The sequence below is a fragment of the Rattus norvegicus genome, chromosome 2 (genome assembly GCF_021556685.1).
Source record: "Rattus norvegicus strain SHRSP/BbbUtx chromosome 2, alternate assembly SHRSP_T2T, whole genome shotgun sequence".
In the NCBI taxonomy this organism is placed as follows: Eukaryota; Metazoa; Chordata; class Mammalia; order Rodentia; family Muridae; genus Rattus; species Rattus norvegicus.
In genome coordinates this window covers 213,188,280-213,214,653 of record NC_141535.1, presented here as the reverse complement: position 1 = coordinate 213,214,653, position 26,374 = coordinate 213,188,280, and the positions used below count along the sequence as shown (strand labels likewise).

Here is a 26,374-nt window from a genome sequence, read left to right as displayed (position 1 = left end):
GAACTAATTTGATAATGAAGTATTTCTTTAAAGGCTCACCAATGTTCAAAACCCCTTAAGTATTTTTTTTATATACAATATAGCTACTTGCTAATATATAGCTATTTACTGCAGGTTTTTTTTCCCATCTTTATTAACTTGAGTATTTCTTATTTACATTTTGATTGTTATTCTCCTTCCCGGTTTCCGGAACAACATCCCCCTAGCCCTTCCCCCTCCCCTTCTATATGGGTGTTCCCCTCCCCATTCTCCCCCCATTACTGCCCTCCCCCCAACAATCACGTTCACTGGGGGTTCAGTCTTAGCAGGACACAGGGCTTCCCCTTCCACTGGTGCTCTTACTAGGATATTCATTGCTACCTATGGGGTCAGAGTCCAGGGTCAGTCCATGTATAGTCTTTAGGTAGTGACTTAGTCCCTGGAAGCTCTGGTTGCTTGACATTGTTGTACATATGGGGTCTCGAGCCCCTTCAAGCTCTTCCAGTTCTTTCTCTGATTCCTTCAACGGGGGTCCTATTCTCAGTTCAGTGGTTTGCTGCTGGCATTCGCCTCTGTATTTGCTGTATTCTGGCTGTAAAACCCCTTAAGTATTAGATTAGGAGGAGTGATTTAGGCACCCAGTTTTAGGGTCTGTCTAATTTTCTTTGCTAAAGAGAACAATCATAATACAATTTGGAAGACACAAACATAAAACTTGGAGATGTTAGTTTAGTATCCTCATCGATTCTGTTTTACAGGACACCTTCTGGGTAAACAGTTTTCCTAAGCTTTGCATCTTAAAAGCCTAAATGTATAAAAGAGATAGCAATAGTTAGCGCTATTCCATAGAAGAACTATGTGGAAGTTCTTACAAAATGAAAGTTTACAACATCAGGTCTCCAAAACGACACTCTCACTGAAATGAGAACTCAAGACACACAACAAGCACAGCAAGACTTCTAAACAATTCAGCAGCTCAGAGTGGTTGGAAATGCTGTGCCAGGAAGTGGACAGCATGAAGCTGCTTTTCTTTCTTTCTTTTTTAAAATTTTTATTTATTCAATGTATGAGTGTGCTGCTGGACATTCATCCGTAGGCTAGGAGAAGGCATCGGATCCCCCTATAGATGGTTGTGAGCCACCGTGTGGTTGCTGGGAATTGAACTCAGGACCTCTGGAAGAGCAGCCAGCGCTCTTAACCGCTGAGCCATCTCTCCAGCCTGAAGTTGGTTTTCATAAGAAAGCTGTTGTTTCTTGTTTAGCAAGATGCTTCCTTCATGCACAAACCATCACTGCTAAGTAGCCAGAAGATATTTCTTCACAAAGAACTGTGACAAAAAGGGGGGAAAGGTGCGGGCACTGTTGCATTTTTAAAAGATAATTAATAAATTTAGGATAAACTTCAGATTTTTAAAATAAGAATAGTGAAGATAAAACTTAGTTTTGAAAATGTTTTGTTCTTTAAATATATAGCTTACTGCTACTGTCCTTGGCTGGCTCCCATGGGTTGAAGGTAAATCTGATCGCTGAAGACACCATGAACTTTGGACATAAGATATGGAAAATGTAAGCTGGATCTGCTTTGAAATGTTCCTATCTGAGGGTTAGTTTTTAATACTACCTGAAGCTTCTATTCAAGTTTCCAAGGGAGGGAAACATCTATGAGCCACAGTGACAGTCACCATGGCACAAGAACCCTAAGGGGCACTTGTATGTTGGTGATAACCAACAGTTGTTTAATTAAATTTAAGGCCTAATCCACAGGAGGGAAATCATGATTGGTACTGTAAACCTAGCCATCTGCCTAGAGTTAGTAGAGTCATAGATCATAGAGGAGAACCTATTACTGCCACTTTACTAAACCAACATAATTTCTAACCGCATTCTAAATACTCATCCTTACATCAACAGATATAAGATAGAAGTATAGCTCTTACCTCTTGCCAAAGAAACTTGTCTTTGCAACGGTTGGAGACCATTGCAGAAATCCACAACAGGTCCAGATGCAAAGGAGAAGCCTTCCTGGCTTCCCAGCTGATACATCTGTAATACAAACTCATGCAGCTAAGGCTCGGGATCATCAAGGAGAGGGGGCAGACAGATGTAAGAGAGTCAAAAATCCTGCTGTGAGCTTGTTTCTCCTAAAAATGCCAGGGCTGTTTCAATCATGGCATCTCAACAATGCGGCTGCCTGAAGAAAACCTGAAGAAGTGTAATGCCAATGAATCTGTGACCAGGGAAAGATGAAATCTTACGAGGATCCACCCACAGACAAAGAAGGACAGGCAACTGAGGATTGCTGCCTGGGAGTTTTCCTTGGGGATGCACCCCTAATTGCTTATTCAGTACCCCAATACCAAGTAGTCAGCCCTGAAATCATATGCAAATAAATAATACTAAATAGACTGAGCAGGGCGTGTGTGTGTGTGTGTGTGTGTGTGTGTGTGTGTGTGTGTGTAGTATAACACATACACACACACATATATATATATTTATACATATGTAAACACACACACACACATATATATACATATATATGTATATGAGAAAGAGGCCAAGAACCAAGAGAAGTAATGAATGCATGGAAGAGATTGGAGGGAGGGAAGGAAGGAATGAGAAAGTGACCTAATTTTATTTCAATTAAAATAAAATTAAATCCAAAATATCATAGCTTATCTTAGTTTATTTTCCTGTTGCTTTGATTGCCCAACAGAAGCAACTTAAAGGAGAATGCAACTTGGCCTCATAGTTCAAAGGTGCAACCTATCATGGGGAGGAAATCAAAGAGCTTGGAGCAGCTATTGTATCCAAAGTATGGAAGGAAAGAGAAATAAATGCTTATTTAACTTTGCCCTTTATTTGAAATTAAACACATTAAGCTTCTTCTTTAAAAAAAAAACAATTTGTGTTTCCTTGTGTTGTGTCTGTGTGAGTATATGTCACACATGTGCGTGTGCCCACAGGTGCCACAAGAGATCCCCAGGAGCTGGTGTTGTGAGCTATCACTGTGTGTGTGTGTGTGTGTGTGTGTGTGTGTGTGTGTGTGTGTGTGTGTGTGTGTGTGTGATGACAACTGGCGTCCTCTGGAGGAGCAGGAAGAGCTCCTAATCACTGTTGCATTGCAGTGCCTTGTACCAACCTCTGTTTTAGTTTTGTCTCTATGCTGTAACAAACATCAGCTAAAAACAACTTAGGGCAAGAAAAGGTTTATTTGGCTTACACTTCCATATCACAATCTATCATCAAAGAAAGCCGGGCCAGAAGGTTGAGCCAGGAACCAAGGCATAGTCCACGGACGAAGGCTTGCTTCTGTTACTTGATTATAAAACTCAGTACCGCATGCCCAGGAGTGGCACCTCCAGCAGTGAGCTGGGCCTTGTCACACCAATTATCTGTAATCAAGAGGAAGTCCTACACATGTGCTCACAGGCCGGCCTGAGGAAGGTCATTCCTCAACTGCGGTTCTCTCTGTCAGTGACTCCAGGTTGTGTTGTTGACAAAAAGGAACCAGCACCCTCTAAAGAGCTCCAGAAAGTGAGGAAATGGTCTCTAGAAGTCGTGCAGCCGAAACAATTCAGCTTAAACTTTAAAAACATTAGTTCCTTTACAATTCTGTCTAATAAAGTTTAATTATATTACATGCACCCCCTCAATTTTCCGTAGATATGCCCCTCCTCTTCATACGCGCCCCCCAACAAGGTTAATTTGTTCTGTCCAAATATTTTTGGACATGTGGTTTTTCCACTGGAGTGTAACCAACTTGCCAGGGGCCACACCCTTTGAAGGAAATTGATCTAATTTCTTTTCCAAGCTCTTGGCTAGGGAGTACAACTTCGCCCCCACCTCCCCTTTCCAGGCTGAGATTCGGTCTGCCTTGGGCCTGCACAAGTAGTGTGCACGCTGTCCCAACTGTGAGTTCATGTGTGCAAGTGACTTCCTGTGTCAGACAACAGTTCCTTATAGTCCTCTACCACCTTTGGCTCACAAATCTTTTCTTCACAGGAATCCCCAAGCCTTTGGAGAGGAACTTCAGTATGTACAATTCCTTCAGGGCTGAACATTCTTCAGTCCCTTATTGTTAGCGCCCTGGCCAGTCCTGGCTCTGTTGGTTGATCATTATTACTGCAAGCAGAAGCTTCCCTTATGAGGGTTGAGAAACTCATTAATCTATGGGTATAATGAGAAGGCATTAGGAGTTGGCCTCATATGAAATCAATTTAGCAGAATATAGGTTTTCCTCCAGAGCCTATGACCTGTCTAGCCACAGGTTCTTGGCCCAATAAAGGTGCCAGGTATGGATTTCTTCTTGTGGAGTGGGCCTTAAATCCAATCAAAAACTGGCTGGTTCTTTTGACGTTCGTGCAGCTATTGAACCAATAGGCGCATCTTCTCTTACCAGGGCAGGCCTCTCACAGGCCTCAGAGCTGGGTATCATGAACACTTACTTTCTCATCTGGTAGTTGGCTTAGAATCTTCTAGCAAGCCAGGCAGTGAAGGTGCATGCCTTTCATTCCAGCACTTGGGAGGCAGAGGCAGGCAGACTTCTTGAGTTCGGGGTCACCTTGGTCTACAGCGGAGTTCCAGGATAGCCAGAGCTACATAGGAAACCCTGTCTCGAGGAGGCGGGAGAAAGAATCTTCCAGCACTATGCAATGTGGTGGGGATGAAGCTTCCAGTTGAGTACCATGGTCTAAGAATCAAGTGTGGTGTGTCTTCAGCAATAATTAGGAGGGCTAAATGGAATTTCGAAGCCTTTGGGACCTCACTGGCCAAGAACTACGGAATAAGTAACCCAGTTCTGAAAGCAGGCATTTGATTTGTTAGTATGTGTTGTTAGGAGGAGCATTACTGCTCCATTACAGGATAACCACGTTTAACTCTTAATTTAAAAAGTATCTATTCTTCTCTCATATGATATATCCCAACTGTAGCTTCCCCTAGCTCCACTCCTTCCAGTCCCCACAACACACCTCCCCCTCCCCCATCTCCCTTACCTCCCCTCTGACAGTTGTGGTGGCACATGCCAGTAGGATTTGCTGAAGGAGGTAGAGACAGGAAGATCACTAGTTCAAGGCCAGCCCCAGCTACACACTTTGTTTTTTTTTTTTATGTATGTATTTAGGTGTATTTTAGGAAGGCTCCTTAGTAGTAGGTACCCACGTGACTTATTTTGAAAACTCTTGAGTTACTACAGGCCAATATCTTTGATGAAAATAGATTCAGAGATTCTCAGTGAAATGATTGCAAGCTAAACTCATGAATAAACCAAAAGTAGGCATCATAATCAAATCAGCTTCGTCCTAGACATCTCTGTGTGGTAACCATAGAAAGGTATGGTTTTCTATAATCGAGAAAACTGGCTGGAAAGTCCTGTTAGTATCATACAGCAGCCATGAGAAAGCAGGAGAGCAAATGGTTCTCAATCTGTGGGTCGGTCAGGAGTCCTTTGGGGATCCTTTCATAGCAGTCACATGTCAGGTATCCTGCATATCGGATATTTACATTACAATTCATAACAGTAGCAAAATCATAGTTTTGAACTAGCAAAAAATAATTTTATGTTCGAGGTCGCTACAACATGAGGAACTACACTAAAGGGTCAAGACGTTGGGGAGTTGAGAACCACTGCTGTAGAGGGTAGGCCCAACCTCACGCAGAGAACTTGGTGAATGTTCAGACCAGGCAAGGAACTGTTTTTTTAAGGCTTTGAAATATGCATGACCTCACTCATTCTGCTTCACTTCAGGTCTTAGGACTGCTCACTTGCCTGGCCACACTGAAAATTTCCAGCTTGTACTGAATCCAATATGGCAAAGAACCCCAATGCACAGCCTTTGCTTCTGTTGCCTTGAATTAGGTCACCTCCTCAAGAAATGCAGATAAAGGTCGTGACTCCTCAAACAGATAGATGTCTTAATGGGTTGCGTCATAGGTGAAGCAAGAGGCCAAGGGTATCCCTTTAGGGATGAGGAATCCTTGATTCTCCAACACTGTCAAAAGGTTCCACTGTGTGATCTTAAAATTCTCCCTGACCTTTGTCTCCTGACTCTGGCATCATGCTCTGGGAACTGTTTTCATGTTTGCAACCATGAATAATGAACTTGTGGTGTGGTTTCTGTGGAAAGTGGAAGGACCTGCTTGTGGATGCCTCCCTTTGAATACATTTGGTTCTTGCTTTTGTCAGGTGCTAGGGCTATCCCTCGCCCAAGATTTCTTTTGTGTGCTTACACATTCTCTATCACAATCATATTCAAACCCTTATTTGTGTGAATGAGAGGGTAAACTGAGTAACTTACATATATGTGCATGAACATATATTCATGTGTGCTTATCACAGAAAGACACATACAGTGCTGGGTTAGTGATTCATAGCTGTGAATCAGAGCACTTGGGAGGCAGCAGGATGGCAAGTTCAAGGTCACCCTGGATTGCATAGTGTGACTATCTCCATTCTCGGCACTCGGAAGTAAGCAGTGCCTGACTTTGTGTGTATCCTTCTCTGAACTGAGTTTAGAACCAATTATTTGGGAACCAGTGACCATCTTTGGTTATCTTTTAAAGAGCGTGAATGAGGTTTCCTCTACAGGGTAATTAGCTGGTGCTTTTATACATTTTCACTGGAGCCTGGCAATAAAACCTCTTGGTAGATAGAATTCTACAGTGGCTATCTATTTATTCAAGAAAAGCACAGCAGCAAACCTACTCTGCAAAGTGCAGTGGGAATGGAAACGTTTTCTTAGCCAGCAGTCTATGAGATGCGTGCTTTTACAATCTTAAGTTTCATCCCTTGTTCAGTTATTTCTTTTAATATTGTGTTGACTTTTTAATCACGTATTACTAGAGTCAACGTCTTTCTTAACAAAAAATTCAATTTTATGAAGAGTAAGAAATCATAAGAAACTGTTTTTTCACTAAAACAAAACATAGAGATGCTGGAAACCTAAAAGAGCTTTGTGGATACAGAGAGTGTAGGCCCAGGATAACACGTGCTTGTCGGGAGGGTGTGGTTAAATAGGCAAAACGATTTCTAGAAACAGGGGGAACACTGATGGGCCGGGCAGCCCTGTTAACACACCCCAAGCTTTCTTCTTCTTATTCCGACACCAGTAGAACAGCACCCTTGGCTTCTTCCACTGGGATTTCTGAACAGTGCGAATGATGTAAGACGAGCTATTATTTTTACACCTTTCCTCTTGGTCTAGTTAAACGGTGAGACTAGAAAATTACTTTTTAAAGTCCTTGGAGAATTTCAAACATGCATAGAATCTATCTTGATCATATTTCCACTCCCCACAGCTTCCCCTAAATCCTCAGATACACCTCCTACCTTGACACCTTCCCAAGCTCCCTTCGTTTCTTTATAATCCACTCAGTCCAGTTGGCACTGCCCATGAGCACTAGTATAGGGCCGTCCTTTACTTTTCTATGGTTGTGATAAAACACCACGACCAAAAGCAACCTGCAAGTCTAGGGTGTGTGTGTGTGTGTGTGTGTGTGTGTGTGTGTGTGTGTGTATGCATGCATCCGAGAGAGAGAGAGAGAGAGAGAGAGAGAGAGAGAGAGAGAGAGAGAGAGAGTCAGTCAGGGTAGGAACCTGGAGGCAGGACCTGAAGTAGAAGCTTCACAGCAGTGCTGTTCACTGGCTTGCTCCATTAGGCTTGCTCAGCCCGGTTTCTTTTAGCGCCAAGGACCACCAGCCTAGGGTTGCCACCACCCACCATGGGCTGTGCCCTCCCACATCAGTCACTAAGGAAGAAAATGTCCTACTGATTTGTCTACAGACGATCTGATGGAAGCATTCTTTTTTCCATTACGATTCCCTCTTCCCAGATATGCCTCCGCTTGTGTCAACATGAGAGCAAACAACCAGCAGACATGAGACTAGAAACCTAGTTGGTAAAGTGGGAGCACAGACCTTAAAAAAATAACTTCTCGAAGCTCCTCACGAGAGACAAACAGCAACAGGAAGAGAAAATGTGAGCCGTGGCTCGGGGCAAGAATTCAGGACGTTAAGGTTCAAAATGATCATGATCGCTATGCATACCATTTAATTAGAATGTTTGGCTTCAAATAATTATGATTTTCATTCCATTCATATTTCTTAGGGCTTTAAAACAACTACCTTGTTAGCTACAAATCCTTCTCCTAACCCCATGATCTTTAGCTGAATGTAGCTTCAAATAAAGAATACTCATTGCATACGAATTGTGTTTTTCTGTGATTGGGTGACCTCACTCAGGATATTTTCTAGTTCCATCCATTTGCCTATGAATTTTATGAAGTCATTGTTTTTGATAGCTGAGTAGTACTCCATTGTGTAAATGTACATTTTTTTTTAATCCATTCCTCTGTTGAAGGGCATCTGGGTTCTTTCCAGCTTCTGACTATTATAAATAAGGCTGCTATGAACATAGTGGAGCATGTGTCCTTGTTATATGTTATAGTTGGAGCATCTTTTGGTATATGCCAAGATACAATCCACAGACAACGTGAAGCTCAAGAAGGACAACCAAAGTGCGGATGCTTCAGTCCTTCTTAGAAGGGGGAACAAAAATATTCATAGGAGGAGATACAGAGACAAAGTTTGGAGCAGAGACTGAAGGAAAGGCCATCCAGAGACTGCCCCACCTGAGTATCCAGACCATATGCATAACCCAGACACCCAACCCAGACAATATTGCTGATGTGAAGAAGTGCATGCTGACAGGAGCCTGATAAAGCTGTCTTCTGAGAGGCTCTGCCAGAGCCTGACAAATACAGAGGTGGATGCTCACTGCCAACCATTGGACTGAGAATGGGGTAAGGGGTTAGAAAAAGGATCGAAGGAGCTGAAGGGGTTTGCAGGCCCATAAGAACAACAATACCACCAGCAAGAGCTCCCAGAGACTAAACCACCATCCAAAGACTACACATGGACAGACCCTGGCCCCAGCTGCATATGTAGCACAGGATGGCCTCGTTGGGCACCAATGGGAGGAGAAGCTCTTGGTCCTGTCAAGGCTCGATGCCCCAGTGTAGGGGAATGTCAGGGCAGGAAGGCAGGAAGGGATGGGTGGGTATGTGGGGGAGCACCCTCATAGAAGCAGGGGGAGAGGGGATAAGATAGGGGGTTTATGGATGAGAAACTGGGAAAGGGGATAACATTTGAAATGTAAATTAAAAAATATCCAATAAAAATAAAATTAAAAATATTTTAAAAAGGGACATCTGAAAGAGGTGCAACAGTGTGCACCCAACCAATGGACAGAAGCTGCTGACCCCTGTGGTTGAATTAGAGAAAAGCTGGAGGAAGCTGAGGAGGACGGCAACTCTGTAGGAGGACCAGCAGTCTCAATTAACCTGAACCCTGAGATCTCTCAGACACTGAATCACCAACCAGGCAGCATACACTAGCTGAGATGAGGCCCCCAACACTTATACAGCAGAGGACTCCTGGGTCTGGGTTCAATCAGAGAAAATGCACCTAACCCTCAAGAGACTGGAGGCCCATGAGGGGAATAAAATCTGGCATGTAAAAATAAATATAAAAAAAAGAAAAGAAAAAGAAAGTTCCAAGAAGGAGGAACTAGGTACTTTAACTTTGATTTCAATTCATTTCTTGACCTGGGTGATAATTTTATGTATATTTTTGTAACAAATTATTGAGTGATTCACTTTTTTATTTTTCTGCAGATGTTTTATTTTACACATTAATTGTCACGAATCTGGAAATATATATTTAAAAGAGCCCTCCCCCCCAAAAAAAGAGTACTCAATGCAAACTCTCCGGCGACTTAATGTCTGTCCTTTAAAAACAGAGAATTCTGTGTATTTAATGTAGGACCTGGAATTCCTGTTTGCTGAGAGACAATCCCAGCGTTGCGCACCTAAAGACGTTGTTAACTGCTTCCCGTCTCTGCAGAAAGGGCCGTTGCCCCAGGAGGGGAATTCTCAGTGGCAGAGAACTAAGTGATCTTACCATTTGCTTGGAGAAAGTCTTCTCAGTCACTGGATTAAAGGGCTAAACAAAGTTTTAAATGTCCATACAAATCAATAGAGAGAGATGAATCTTCCATTACTTTCAGAATTTCTCAGTTGGAGTTCTTTTTTATATTTGGTTACCAAAAAATATTTGAAGAAGCAGTTCTTAATTATTTTATTTTTATGGCCAGTTAGTACCGTTTTGAAAATACAAATGAAATTCTGGTGCCCTCTCATGGTCAGAAATTGTTTAAATATTCTATTATGTGTACTGGTGCCACTCTTTGGGGTGAGCTGTTTTCCCAACAAGAGGGCTTGTCTAGTGGCGTGAGCGCATGCGCGAGCGCACACACACACACACACACACACACACACACACACACACACACACACACACACCCCACACACCACACACACACACACACACACACACACACACACACACACACACACACAATATCTATACCCTGTTGTCTTTTATACCAGAAACAGCAGCGAGTCCCTTGAGGCATTACATTAACCCTTTATCAGCAGAACTAAATCAAGGAATGATGCTCACAGAACCAAACTGTCTGAGAAAAACAATGTTGTTTATGAAGCTACCAGGCAGTATATTCAATCTAATAAGACAGGATGTGGGGCTTTTAAAACACCATATTCAAAAAGAGCAAGGCGTAGTCTTAACATTGGCTGTGAAGCCACCCATCTGGACTTGACTCAAGTTCAAGCCATTTGGCAAGAAGGCAGCACCTAAGTTTTAGCTCCCTGTGGACACCAGGTTGTTAATACCACACCTCTCCATAGCGCCGTTAAGGTGGGAAACACCACTCTCAAATTGGTAGCATGAAACATGACCGATAAGGAAAAAGACTGGTATTGAAGAGTCTATGTAAGTACTGACTAGTGGTCATGCCACATGTAAGATTCTCTCAGACCAGCTGAACCAGCTTCCCCAGTGTAAAGCCCTCAGCCTCAGAGCTCCAGGTCCCCTAATGATCACACCACATGCATTCTCGTTCATTCCCTTTATTTTTACAGCACTGCAAAATGAGAACCAGCAACGTGGTGAGTTCTCCCCTTCCCTGACCAGGTCTGACTCCACAGGGACCCGGGGCCAGGTGGGTGTGTGCTTCTGGAGAATGACACCCTCGAAGAAGGATCACTGGAAATGGTTTATCATGTGGGGTGAGGAAAGGAAAGAAACCAACATTTCAGTCGTTTTTGGATGACTTCACAGCAAAACATAATTTACATAGTAACTCTTTGATGCTAGTATAAAAATAGTGGCAGAAACTATATATTTGTTCAGATATATTGAAAAGGCATAAGAATACAAATAGATCGTCAACAGTGGCGAGTGACTGTTCATTAGAGTTCTTAAACTGTAATAGAAATTTCTATTTTTCAGCTATTTACATCACTTTCAATGACATTCAAGACATGTCTACACAGGCTTTTGATAACAACGTGGAGAGGTGAGGTAAGCTTTAATACTTCCTTATTTGCTCTCTGTGAGAGGGCAGAAAGTCCAAATCTGCAGTTGAATGGTCCGAGAACTCTGATCTCTCTCTCTCTCTCTCTCTCTCTCTCTCTCTCTCTCTCTCTCTCTCTGGTTGCATGACCTATGTCACGGAAGATGGGACTCCTTATGTAAGGTGTTCTTAAAGCTATCAGCAAGGTAAATGATCCATGCCAACAGGAAGACAGAATGTTCACTGACAGCTTCTTAAGAGGTTTTGGATAAAAGTGCACAGCGTGTGTTACAGACGAAGAGGACAGCGATACAAAGCCTTGTGCCCTTGCATGTTAGGTTGGCAGGTCGAGGAATGGCACTCTTAGTCATTTCCTGTGTGGCCCATGAGCTCCCCGGACTCCCTGCTGTTTCAGCATCTGAGCACTGTACCTAACGTAAGGAGAGGATCTAATAAAAAGGGGCTGAAGCACGGTGGATGCTGAGTAATTAAATTCTGCCACCTTATTTGAGACAGCTGTTTCCAGGAGAGCGGGGAACATTTCGTCTCTTCTCACCTTAAATCAAGTTAAAGAAAAGGCCATGCCGCTCACCCGATAAGGTTTAGGAGTGTAACCTAGCGAGAAACTCGGGAAGTTTGGAAATGTAACAGGTGCCAAGCCTCACACTTCGGCAACGTTCTGAGAGTAAAGGCACTTAACAGGTAGGCAAGAGTCTCGGGGACTCAAGTTCCTCCAAGAAACCATTATCTCCAGTACATTTTCACATACTCCCTCATCTCCATGCTGTCCCTAAAAGAAGCTCTGTCATCATTAGCCAACCAGTGAGAGTGTCATCCTGCGTCTGTGCTCTGAGCCAGGTCTGTGTGGAGTGAATCAAAAGTACTTGGGGTCACTCTGCCTCAATACCCCGTTTTCCGACGGGGTCTCAAAGGCCATAAGGAAGGCTTAAGAGCTGCTTCCTGGGACATTCCCCTCAAACACAAGCTCTTTCCGAACTGCTGCACACCTTCCTTAGGTCCAGAGGTTAAGCATCCTGACTGGCAAAGGCGACTCTTCTAAACGTGTAAGATCAGGACACTTTACACACAAGTCACCAAACCATGAGGATTTTTCTGGCTGAAAGTTAAAATGAAATGATATCGTATTATTTCACTACAGCCGGCCAAGCAGTTTGTCAAACAAAGAGTCCAGGACCAGAGCACCATCTTGTTCATAACGGGCACTATCGATTCGCGGCAGCATGAGAGGGGAATTATAATATTACAATGTGATAAATATATTCCAACTTGAGTGGATACTGAAAAGGCAATATTCACATTAAGAACAAAACCTATGACTTGTTTTCTTGTACCACAGATAGAAATCCACGTATGGAATGGTTTTCCTATAAAATAAAAAAAATTACTTGAATTAAATAGCATTCTCCTCTGTCTGAACTAAAATACCTAGCAGTAAAAATGTCACAGGCACGACACTGCTTTTCCTATGTTAATGTCTAGAGTAAAACAAACCATTGCCTAAAGCAAGCAGATAATTTCCAATCTACATAGGACTTCTTGCCTATTACTATGTTAGACAAATCCTCCACTTATGATCTGTCATCTTTAAAAATACTCTCAGTGGCTCAAGTCAGAGGAGTGTGGAGAAGCTACACATGTCTATGGCGGTATTTCAGCAGAGCTGCTCAGTCTCAGTGTGTGGGGTACAACGCCAGGCTTGTGGGCATCCTCTAGGCAGCACGTCCACACTCTGCGTAGGCGTATTCAATGCTGATATGATTAGTATTAGTGAAAGTCTAATCATTTACACACCAGTGCATTACAGCAACCTTACAGGTTTCATCTACACGACATGGAATAAAAATAAAATAAAATTCTGAAAAAAAAATACACGTATTACAACAAGAATACATTTAGCAGTGGGTGACAATTCCCTGGACTAGCCTTGACCAGCACAAAGCAATACCAGCCTTGCCCTTCCATATCTGAGGAAGAACAAAACCCCAATAAAATATACATACACAGGATTAAAATGACCATGGTGAGTTTTAAACAGAGAGGAAAGGGGAAAGAAACCATTTTAAGGCAAATTAATGCTAGAAACCCAGACCAAGTACTTCACCCTCATTGGGAGAACTGGGGGAGAGGGTGGGAATTAAGAAATCATACCCTTCTAATTCTGCCCAGACCCAAACCATCCTTCACACGTGGAGCAGATACTCTTCCCCCACTGCAGTCGCTTGGTTCGATCCATTTTCTATTCCCCGAGTACTAAACGTTGTTTTGTTTGGGCAGGAAGACTTTTTCACACACTGCTCCTTTGAATTCATTGTCTGGCCTGCCAATTGGAAACAGACCTCCCCTACTCATAGAATTATTCATTTTTTCCTGTCAATTTCAGGTGACAGAAGGAATAGAGACCATACTTGCACTCACATATGTGCCATCCTATCTACCTTCAGGCAGGCACTCCTGTGACCACTTCTCTGTTGAAACTTAAAACTGTTGAATTAAGGAGATGAGAAGTAAAAGAAAAATTCAAAAAGGAGAGTTTAAAAAGTTTTCAGCGTTTAAAAAAGTGGATTGTCAGAAAGACCTTCAAGTAAAACATTTCTCTTGGCTGAGGGCTATCCAGGGCCCTCCCATGTCTGACAGGCACTCTCTCTTAGGACAGTCAGTGGGGGGAGGAATCATCTGGCCCGGGCGTTCTGCATGCTGAAGGGAGACTGCGTGGATGGGCTGTCGCTTAAGTTTGTTCGGCCACAGATGGGATGCACTGCTAGTTCTCTCCATCCCAGAGAGAGCAGAGCAATTAGGTACCACGTTTTCTTGCTTCACAAGTCTTTAACTTGGTCGAGACACTTCCGACAAGTTAAAACACATTCATTTCTCCCTAACATCCACTCAGCGTTAATTTCAGGATGGCTTTAAATGTCCCAGGACACATTCAGTTCGCCCCTAACCCACTTCCGAGAACGATTCCTAACGTGTTTGAAAGACTGGTGACTCAGAAACACAAAGGCCGGTTATTCATACTCCCCAAGCATAACCAAGCTGCGTGTGGGAATGCAGTTTACACCACTCTTATCAAAGTGTTAGAGTGGGCATGACTGACGGCTCCACTTCAGTGGCATAAAACAAAAGCACGGAAAGTAGGTAGCAATCTCTGAAACACCTCATGCTCTCAGAAGTTGTGCAAAAATAAAATACAGCAGTGGCAAAGTGCACTCGAGTCTGCATAGTGTATGGCGAAACCAGGCCTAGGGCAGTTCGAACACCCGGTGGGGGTGGGGGAGAGGAGGAGGGGGAGAAGGTCAGTCCCGCTTGGCCTGGCCGCTCTCCCCATTAAGGAGCGTCTTCTCCTGCTGGTCTGCGAGGGCTTGCCATTTCTGCCTGTTCTTCCTGCAGCCATCCAGCAGGGGCAAACAGTCTTCTGAGACGTGGGTCAGGGCCTAAGGAAAAGAAAGGAAAACAATTAGGGAAAAGCCGCTGCTGCAGGCTTGCCACGAGGGCCACATCCATTGCCTGAGCAGCGGCGCGGCTGGCATTCTCATAGGTTCTAGAAACATACACAGGGTATTTGCCACGGAATCCCCTTACGCTATCCGGCTAAGGAGACATACTTAGAGACAAAGTACAGGTATTTCAAAGTAACACTGAGGGAGTTTGATGGCGTGGTGGTGGGGGGGGGGCGGTGATGGCTTGGCAGCTAAGAACATATACTGCTCCTTGTATAGGACCTGAGTTTGGTTCCCAGCTCTCATGTTTGGTGCCTCATAACTGCCTAATGTCCCAGGGGTCCATTGCCTCTGGCCTCTAGGAACGCCTGTACCCCTTTGCAGGTACCCATGAGAAGACATGCATAATTAAAAATAAAAACGAATCTTAAAAGTTCGTAAACACTGAGCTTTGTGTGTGGGCTCACTGAGGTAGATCTTAACCTTCATGCAAGCTGGCACTTCCAGAGGGTGACGTGGGAGGCCGTACCGTTGCTTTCCCACAGAATGGCTTTATACAATGTGCTTTTATAATGCAAGATTTTAATAAAGGTTATTATTATATACCAAGCACAGTGCCATTTAGCTACCAGAACATTTGCTGTAGCTTTCTTTGTAGAGACATGACAAATGTCACAGCAAGGCTTAGTAATATCTTAAAAGTATTTGATGGTCGTCACAAATGTCTCAGGCACACCTCTGTAACAGAGCCATGTGTGTTATATCATGGATTTCAAAAACCAATTTTTTATTAAATGACATTAAGACACCTTACGGCACACGCACCAGCATCGGTAGCTACCTCTAAATAGTAAGACCGTGAGAGACTTTATCTTCCGGTTTGCCTCCCAGGGCGTTCTGTTTGCTTTGCAGTGAAAATGTACTACTTTCACTGTAAAAGTAAAACACTACTTAAGATCATACAGAATTCCCAACAGCATAACGAGTGAGCGTACAAACCGCACCACAGAGTGGAGTCTACAACGGCTCTTCTGACAACACAATTCTTTCCGATTGATTTCAGGGATGGGAAAAGTCAAGAGCCACGGGTGTCATCGGCTGAGAAAAGCTCTTTATTCAACCAACAGAGAAGGTGTCTGTCATGCAGAGGAGGGTTGAGGGTACCTAAAATTCTGCTCCTAGCCGCTTCTGAGGAAGAACTACACAAAGGAGGAAACTAACCAAATGGACCCTGTAGTCTGTGGGGAAACAGTGCTGCAGAGGTGGACATGCAGTGGCCTTTTCCTCAGTTTCCTTTGGTGTCTTCTGTTCTACCTTCTCCCTCATCCTAATTAGCAGACTGTATTAAACCTGTCCATGCTTTTTTTGGTGGTTTGAATACGATGGCCCCCATAGACTCATATAGGCTCAGTGACCAGGGGGTAGCACTATTTGAGAAGGATTAGGAGGTGTGGTCTTGTTGGAGGAAATGTGTCACTGGGAGTGGACTCTGAGGTTTCAAAATCCCAAGCCCAAGCAGCTTCTCTCTCTCTCTCTCTCTCTCTCTCTCTCTCTCTCTCTCTCTCTCTCTCTCTCCATCTCTATCTTCCCTCCCTCCCCTCCTCCCTGCCTCCCTCCTTCTCCCCCCTCTGCCTGTGGATGAAGATGTAGTTTTCTACTTCTCAACCACTCGAGTACCGTGCTTGGCTGCTTCTGGCCACAATGATAATGGACTAAACCTCTGAAACTGTAAGCCAGCCCCAATTAAATGCTTTCCTATATAAGAATTGCCTGGTCATGATGTCTCTTCACAGCAATAGAACACTGAACCCCAGAATAAGGATAAAAGCAGTGGATTCTCAGTTGGGGTCTGCACTAACTACACATTTGGAGTGAATATTCTCTCTGTGGAAGGAGAACTTTACACATCCAGTTATTGAATCTGCAACGTCTGGATTGGAAAATTGTAGTTTCTGTCTGGCCTTAACCTTTTATGATAACTTCAGGATAATTTCTCAAATAAATAAAACTTAAATCCATTTGCACTTTTTAGAAACAAAGACATGATCTCCTTTCTGTAGTGGGATAATAAACATCTAAACACTGAAGTTTTTTGTTTTTTTGTTTTTTGTTTTTTTTGTTTTTGTTTTTTGTTTTTTGTTTTTTTTGTTTGTTTTTTGTTTTGTTTTGTTTTGTTTTGTTTTGTTTTTTGCTGGAAGAACAAAAGCTACAAAAAGCCAAGAAGTAAAACTGACAGAGGGTAGAAATCGGAGCCTGTATTCCTGTAACCTCCTCCTTTTAAAATGTCCCCAGAAAAATGTTCATAATATGACAGTGAAAAAAAAAGAGTCGGGTGACAATTTTTTGTACTTAAGCTAAAATTAAGCTTTAGCAAGATTATGCTACCACAGAGTATGCAGGAAATATCCCCCTCGAGGACAGCACCATCATGCGCCTCTTAGCATCCCCTAAATTAATGTAAGTGTCCAGCACACCCTAGGCACTCTGTAGATATTTATACCCGGAGTGAGTCAATGCCTTTGCAAAATAGTGAATGTAAAATGTATCCCTACATTTTACATCTGTACAGACATCACATTCATCAGCAAAAAGAAACAATACCAGTGATAATTATGTTTTTTGACATAGAAGCAAAAATACGCATCTAGTGTTAATCTTTTCAATGCACTTCAGATTCAATTCACAACATAATCTAACTTTAGCAGTCTAGTATTTCTAGTATTTTTCTCTGTAAATACCTCATACAGCTGCAAGCAGATGGCGTCTATGAACCCAACTTGCATACTTGGGATTTTATTTTTCTTCTCCCTGTTCATTAGATCCTGAAAATACACACAAACAGGTCTACATTTATTCAAAGTGTGCAGGAAAGGCTGACTGTAAAAAAAGATGAATTGTTGGTTACCTTAAAGGGTGCAAACATATGTAAATACATGCAGGCAGACACATATACATACATACATACATACATACATACATACACATGTATGTGTATACATTCCCAACTCTACAAAGAAAAGGAAGTAACTGAAGTATAAATGGTTTGAGAAGAATCCTTCTCTCCCATCTGAGATGCATACGTTTATATTAAATGGTTGCTATGCAAACACTCTTGAAGTCATTGCTCCCCTATGGAAGTTTATTTATCTCCACAGAAGAGTAAAAAAGAGCAACGCAGCTCTTATCACAGTGCTGTTTGTAACAATGAACGTGGCAAATATGACAGCAAAGGAAGTGAATTAAGTTGTGGCTGCATATATTTCATATAATTATGATCCGTATGCACCTATGATCATATTAGAATAAAAGCACCTTATTACAGACAAACTAGAAGGAAAAACAAGGCCATGATATGTAAGCAATATTTGTCTTCCTAGCTGGCTTTTGTAATCACCATGTATAATTCTTCTAAAAAGAGAGAAAGTGAGAAGTGTAGACACTCCTGAGAACTCAGAGGAAACAACTACTCTCTGCCCACATTCCCAACCCAAGGGGAAATCGCCTAGTGACATCTGTGTCCCCTGGGCACAGGGACCTAGGAACAGTCTGGGGCAAGACCCTTTGGATTTCTGCCTGCTCCAAGAGCTGAAAGCCAGTCACCAGGAGTGCCTACACAGCTGAGAGCAGAGGTAAGATCAACTTTTCCGCTCCAAGTGACCTGCCTGGTAGACTCAGGACACACAAAGGCAGAACTCCTCTGGGATGGGACACTTCCAGTTTCTGGCTGTGCCTGGAACTGAACTGAACTGATCCCACAGCTCCCTGCACCCAAATCTTGTGGGAGAGAAAGCTGAACTCCCAGAAGTGCAGACAATCCTGAGACTGCAGGACAAAATGCCACTTCTGCCCACTTCTGCCCACATCTCTGGCACAAGAGGAAACTGCATAGTGGCCTCTGGATACAGGAATATAGCAGCAGTCAGCAGCAGGAACCTGCTGATTTCTGCCTGCTCCTGGAACTGAACTGAACCAGTCACATAGCTCCCTGCACCCAAATCCCATGGGGGAGAGCTGGACCTTCAGAAGTGAGGACATTTCTGAGAACTCAGAGGAGACTACTACATTCTGTGCATATACCTGACCCAGGAGAAAATCAGTGCCATCTGTGCCCTCTGGGCACAGGGACCTAGGAGCAGGACCCTTTGGGTTTGTGCCTGTGCCGAGAGCTGAAAGCGAGTCTCCTGGAGCATCTACACACCTGAGAGCAGAGTTCTCTGATCCCAGATCCAGCTGAAAGAAAACAGATCTACAGGAGTTCTGACATATAGGCCTACAGGAGGATCAGGTCACTGTCAACAACAGCAAGACAAGCTAACACCAGAGACAACCTGATGGCAAGAGGCAAGCGCAGGAACCTAAGCAGCAGAAACCAAGACACTTGGCATCATCAGAGCCCAGTTCTCCCACCAAAGCAAATACTGGATATGCAAACACACTCGAAAAGCAAGATTTAGGTTTAAAATCACATTTTATGGTGATGATGGAGGACTTTAAGAAGGACATAAATAACTCCCTTAAAGAAATACAGGACAACACAAGTAAACAAGTAGAAGCCCTTAAAGAGGAAACACAAAAATCCCTTTAAAAATGAGAGGAAAACACAATCAAACAGGTGAAGGAATTGAACAAAACTGTCCAGGATTTAAAAATGGCAACAGAAAGAATAAAGAAATCACAAAGGGAGACAACTCTGGAGATAGAAAACCTAGGAAAGAAATCAGGAGTCATAGATACAAGCATCACCAACAGACTATAAGAAATAGAAGAGAGAATCTCAGGGGCAGAAGATACCATAGAAAATATCTACACAACTGTCAAAGATAATGTAAAAGGCAAAAAGCTCCTAGTCCAAAACATCCATGAAATACAGGCAATGAGAAGATCAAACCTAAGGATAATAGGTATAGAAGAGAGTGAAGACTTCCAACTTAAAGGGCCAGTAAAAATCTTCAACAAAATTATAGAAGAAAACTTCCTTAACCTAAAGGAAAAGATGCCCATTAACATACAAGAAGCATACAGAACTCCAAATAGATTGAACCATAAAAGAAATCCCTCCCATCACAAAATAGTCAAAACACCAAATGCACAAAACAAAGAAAGAATATTAAAAGCAGTAAGAGAAAAAGAGTCAAGTGACATATAAAGACAGACCTATAAGTATTACATCAGACTTCTCAACAGAGACTGTGAAAGCCAGAAGATCCTGGGCAGATGTTATACAGACCCTAAGAGAACACAAATGCCAGCCCAGATTACTATATCCAGCAAAACTCTCGATTATCATAGATGGAGAAACAAAGATATTCCATGTCAAAACCAAATTTACACAATATCTTTCCACAAATCCAGCCCTACAAAGGATAATAGATGAAAAACTCCAACACAAGGAGGGAAACTACACCCTAGAAAAAGCAAGAAAGTAATCTCCTTGCAATGAAACCAAAAGAAGAGAGACAAACAAACATAATTCCAACTCAAACAACAAAAATAACAGCAAGCAACAATCATTATTTCTTAATATCTCTTAACATCAATGGAATTGATTTCCCAATAAAAAGACATAGACTAACAGACTGGATACGTAAAGAGGACCCAGCATTTTGCTGCATACAGGAAACACACCTCAGTGACAAAGACAGACACTATCTCAGAATAAAAGGCTGGAAAACAAGTTTCCAAGCAAATGGTCCGAAGAAACAAGTTGGAGTCTAATATTGAATAAAATTGACTTTCAACCAAAAGTCATCAAAAAAGATAAGGAAGGATACTTCATATACATCAAAGGAAAAACCCACCAAAATGAACTCCCAATCTGGAATATCAGCCCCAAATGCAAGGGCACCTACATTCGTAAAAGAAACCTTACTAAAGCTCAAATCACACATTGCACCTCATACAATTATAGTAGGAGATTTCAACATCCCACTCTCATCAATGGACAGATCATGGAAACAGAAATTAAATAGGGGCATAGGGAAATTAACAGAAGTCATGTACCAAATGGATTTAACAAATATTTATAGAACATTTCATCCTAAAACAAAAGGATATACCTTCTTCTCAGCACCTCATGGTACCTTCACCAAAACTGACCATATAACTGGGCACGAAACAGGCCTCAACAGATACAGGAAGATAGAAATAATCTCATGCATCCTACCTGACCACCATGGACTAAGGCTGGTCTTCAATAACAACAAAAACAACAGAAAGCCCATATAGACATGGGAGTTAAACAACACTCCACTCAATGATAACCTGGTCAAGAAAGAAATAAAGAAAGAAATTAAAGACATTTTAGAATTTAATGAAAACGAAGGCACAACATACCCAAACTTATGGGACACAATGAAAGCTGTGCTAAGAGGAAAACTCATAGCTCTGAGTGCCTGCAAAAAGAAACAGGAGAGAGCATACATCAGCAGCTTGACAGCACACCTAAAAGCTCTAGAACAAAAAGAAGCAAATACACCCAAGAGGAGTAGAAAGCAGGAAATAATCAAACTCAGGGCTGAAATCAACCAAATAGAAACCAAAAGGACCATAAAAAGAATCAACAAAACCAGGAGGTGGTTCTTTGAGAAAATCAACAAGATAGATAAACTCTTAGCCAGACTAACCAGAGGATACAGAGAATGTATTCAAATTAACAAAATCAGAAATGAAAAGGGAGGCATAACAACAGAATCTGAGGAAATTAAAAAAATCATCAGATCCTACTACAAAAGCCTATATTCAACAAAACTGGAAAATCTGCAGGAAATGGACAATTTTCTAGACTGATACCAGGTACCAAAGTTAAATCAGGAACAAATAAACCATCTAAACAACTCCATAACTCCTAAAGAAATAGAAGCAGTTATTAAAAAGTCTTCCAGCCAAAAAGAGCCCAGGACCAGAAGGGTTTAGTGCAGAATTCTATCAGACCTTCATAGAAGACCTCATACCAAATACTGTCCAAACTATTCTACAAAATAGCAACAGGCAGAGCACTACCAAATTCCTTCTATGAAGCCACAATTACTCTTATACCTAAACCACACAAAGACCCAACAAAGAAAGAGAACTTCAGACCACTTTCCCTTATGAATATTGACACAAAAATACTCAATAAAATTCTCATAAACTGGATCCAAGAATACATCAAAACAATCATCCATCATGAGTAGGCTTCATCCCAGGGAAGCAGGGATGGTTCAATATACGGAAATGCATCAACGTAATCCACTATATAAACAGACTCAAAGATAAGAACCACATGATCATTTTATTAGATGCTGGGAAGGTATTTGAAAAAATTCAACACCCCTTCATGATAAAAGTCCTGGAAAGATCAGGAATTCAAGGTCCATACCTAAACATAGTAAAAGCCATATACAGCAAACCAGTAGCTAACATCAAACTAAATGCAGAGAATCTTTGAAGCGATCCCACTAAAATCAGGGACCACACAAGGCTGAAGGGAAAGGCACACCCTTATAGAAAAGAAGGGGAGGAGGATGGAAGCAGGGGCTTATGTCTGGGAAACCGGGAAAGGGAATAACATTTGAAATGTAAATTAAAAAATCCAAAAACGAGAGAGAAAGAGAGAGAGAGAGAGAGAGAGAGAGAGAGAGAGAGAGAGAGAGTGTGTGTTAAGTAGTAAACCTGATGAAAGGTGTCATAGAAGTGTTAAACAATATACACTTTAGGCAAGAGTGGTCACACCCTTGTCACACCAGCACCAAGAGTCTGAGGCCATAGGATTCATGACAGAGAGAAGAATGACATACACAGTAAGAACCTGTCTCTAAACCAAGTAGTTAGCATTAAAATGTAGCGAAGGATTCCAACAAAGTGGACTTACAGCGGGCTCCATGTTAAGTTCTTTTCTCTCTCTGTCTCCTTGATCAAAGAATTCGGCTGCCACGAGTTCTGCTATCTGAAACACACAGCAGACTGAGTGTTAGGGGTAAAGCATCCTCTTGGAAACAGAGACTTTGAAAGAAGATAATGAAATGTAGCAAACCTGTTATTTCTACCACATTAGTAACATTTGTATGAAACAGTAATGAGAAACAGAAACAATGTTGCGTTTGCTTTAACCACATAATCACTATAACATGATCCTCTGTAACAAGAGACACGTTTCAGTTTTGTCAGTAAATGGCAAGACTACCCACCTACATGAATAACCAGCAACCTACTTACAGAGCCACCATTTCTTTAATTAAAAAAAGCACTAAATTCCTTAAGAATTTCATACAATGTGTTTTGATCGTATCCACCCTCCACTCCTTCCCTAACTCTTCCCAGATCTACTCCCTCCTCCTCGCTTCCTGTCTTCTTTTGAAAAAAAATTGTTTTTAATTTTTGAGATTATGAATATAATTAGAGCATGTCCCTCTCCTGTTTCCTCCTTCTAAGCATTTCTGTATACCCATTCCTTGCTTGTTTTCACATTCTTGGCTTCTTTTTTTCATTAATTGTTATAACGTGTGGGGTGTGTGTGTGTGTGTGTGCAAGCAAACACACACAGAGAGACATATTTCTAACTACACACATACAAGCTGCTCAGTCAGAGTACTGTTACTTGCATGTATGTTTTCAGGGCTGAGCATTTGGTATTGGGCAATCAACTGGCGTGCTGGGGAAGATGGTCTCTCTTGCCCCCACTGTTCTTTAGTTATCTGTAGTCTTTGCGAAGGGTTGAGGCCTTGTGAGCTTTGCCTCAACCATGTCGTCATGTCTATTGGCATCATACTTGTTCAGCTAACATTTGGGCAGTCAGGTTGATGAGACTTTATGGATGTAGCTTCTGGCAATCCTGGGAAACAAATGTCACAGCAAACTCCATGTCTTAAGCACTTGTTTATAAAAGGTGTGTGAAAAACACCACCAAATACTGTATTGAAACTGGTAGATAGGTCTTTAAGTTTCTTGTATTTTTTCTTTTGACCTTTTCTTGCAATTTCTGTTGCTGATGAATCTTCTGGTTTGGTTTCTCAGAGTCTGGTTTCTGTAGACCACGTTCTTATGATGCCACTTTCAGCTTTCTCAAGGCTCAGCTAGATTGACATTTCATTTTCTTCTCAGTCCATTTCCTTACGCATGACGCTGCAGACTTCTAGTAGTGGCTAATTACATGGCGTCTGCCCCTCTTTTTGTGATACTGGAGTCCTTTTATTTAGGTGTTTTTCACAAGGGTGACAGTCAAAGCCAACACTTCTTAGGTTTATTTTATTTAATTAATTTAATTTTATTATTACCAGAGAAAGTTTCCCAGATCAATTATTTGGTTGTGCTCAGTGTAATTCATATTTAAGAAAACAGGTTTCTTCCAAGTATATCCATTAAAAACAGACTTGGTTCTCAAGCATTTAGCAAAGGGGAAACAATAGAATGTAGGCAAGGACCAGCCTAGGCTTGGAGAGGGGCTCTGAGAGAAGGGGTGTTTGAGAGCTGCAAAAACAAATGACTCAAAGTCAAATCCTGGGTCCAAGCTGCTAGCCTATGTTCTGATCAAGACAGCTTTCCAGACTGATGTTTGTGTTCTTGCTCTGGCTTTCTCTTGCTATTCTAAACTCTCTGGATAGCTCATCTCTTGCAAATCAAAAGCCCAGTTTTTATTTAACATATCAATTCAGTCTTTACCCCAATTGCCTTTTGATTATCCCATGAATCTGCATCCCATGACCCCAGCCCCTTAATTCTTAGGAAGAGACAGCAAGCGCAAGCAGACAATAAGATAGTTGGATGAGGCGGTGTCCTGGAATTATCATTCTGACAACACTTGGATCTAAATTCTCTCTGTTCCAGTTGACCTTGAACTCAGGAATCTGCCTGCATTTATGTCTGCCTGTCTATAGCTTTCTGATAAACTGATTCATAGCTGCATTTGTTCCTTTGGATCTTTGAAGCTCCTTATACAATTAATCCTTATATATTACATAGTTGAAAAATCACATATTTTTGAACTCATGTTTTTAGAGTTCTTTTCCACAGCCATCAGGGCCATCCCAAAGATCTCAGCATTTACCATTTTGCTAAAGACATAGCCACACCCTCAATTCCTGGACTCGTGCTGTCTCTGATTATCATTGGAATCATTAATGTTGGCAGAGAGGGCATTCCTCAAAGGAGGAATGTGAAAAAATGTAGTATATATTTAAAAATTATTATTATTACTATTATATGCACAAGCCTTAGGCCCACTGCAACCACAATACTTGTGAAGCCCCATGCCCTGCTGGCTCTGACCTAGGGGCAGGAAGCCACATCATACTGCCCCTTACATAGCTTTATTATTTGAATTCTTGTATTAAATTTATTTATATATTTCAGTCCTTCTGGGTGCTTACCTTCTTTCATTTTGACCACTACAAACTTCTCTGTTCTCTGGACACAACTCCACTGCTTTCTGGTAATCTCCTTATTTTCAGTGTAACAAGGCTGCCTGTACTCACCTACTTGCTCCCTAGTTCAACCACTCATGTCTCGGTGGAACCATGGCTGCTCCAGACTGAATCAGAGGCTACAGTCTAGCAGAAGCTCCGTACCAGTCGCTGGTCATTGTGCAGGAACTCGTTCAGGGGACAGAACTAGAATGCAGCATAATTTCTCAGGATATTTTCAATTCAAACTCAGGACAATAGGATTCTGTCTAACGAAACGCCACCTGCCTTAGATTCTCACCTCTCAGTTCATTTTTAAAATCCTAGCTCTCAACACTGATCAAGCTTCAAGTCTGCCTTTATCCCATATCACTTACAAAATTAATTATCAATATAAAACTACCGATAATAACGATTACTTTTGAAGATTTTTTTACATTTGTTATTTTACATGTATGAGAATTTTTTACATGTTTATCTGTGTCCCATGTCCATGTGTAGTATCTTTAGAAGCCAAAAGAAGGTTTCAGATCCCCTAAGACTGGAGTTACATTCGGTTGTGAATCACCATGTGGGTTACAGGTCCTCTGTAAGAGCAACAGAGTTATTAACCACTGAGCCAACTGCCCAAATAAATAGTAATGGTTATTAAAAAATTATTTTAGCTTCTATATCCTCCCAGACTCATGTCATTACCTGGACTTTCTCATTGTCTAATATTTACGCTTTCTTGCTCTGCTTTCTAAATTACACTCTTCCTACATGTGCTTTTGTTCACATCAATGGACATATATATCTATATCATCTGTATCCAGATCTGTGTCTATACATTATAGGTTTTTCTTTCCGAGACTGTGTGACCTTGTTCAGTATTATATATCCTAAGCTCACCCATTTTTATGAAATTGTTGTGGTTTTTCTTGGGAGCTGAAAGTATTTGTTTAAGTTTGTACCATATTTCCTGGTCTGTCATCTGTTGATAGACTACAAGGTTGATTCCTGACCTTTCTTAGAGTGAATCAAGCAGCAGTAAACATGAGCATGTAAACAGTACTGTGTAGGGCATGCAGTTCCATGAACACATGCCCAGGAGGTATATATAGATGGACCGTACGGTAGGTCCATCTTTA

The 26,374-nt window shown here is 41.8% G+C and overlaps 1 protein-coding gene across 2 annotated transcripts in view; it reads right to left on the bottom strand.

The window, feature by feature from the left end:
* Positions 1-10,948: 10,948 nt before the first annotated feature.
* Positions 10,949-26,374, bottom strand: part of Pde5a (phosphodiesterase 5A) — a 144,432-nt gene continuing 129,006 nt past the window's right edge. Inside the window, exons 19-21 of one of the 2 annotated variants that reach the window (XM_087615296.1) lie at positions 22,718-22,792; positions 17,607-17,690; positions 10,949-14,862 (exon numbers count right to left, since the gene is read on the bottom strand). In XM_087615296.1, coding sequence (XP_087471422.1) covers positions 14,725-14,862; positions 17,607-17,690; positions 22,718-22,792 — 297 coding nt within the window. In that variant the 3' untranslated portion in view covers positions 10,949-14,724. 2 annotated transcript variants of the gene reach the window in all.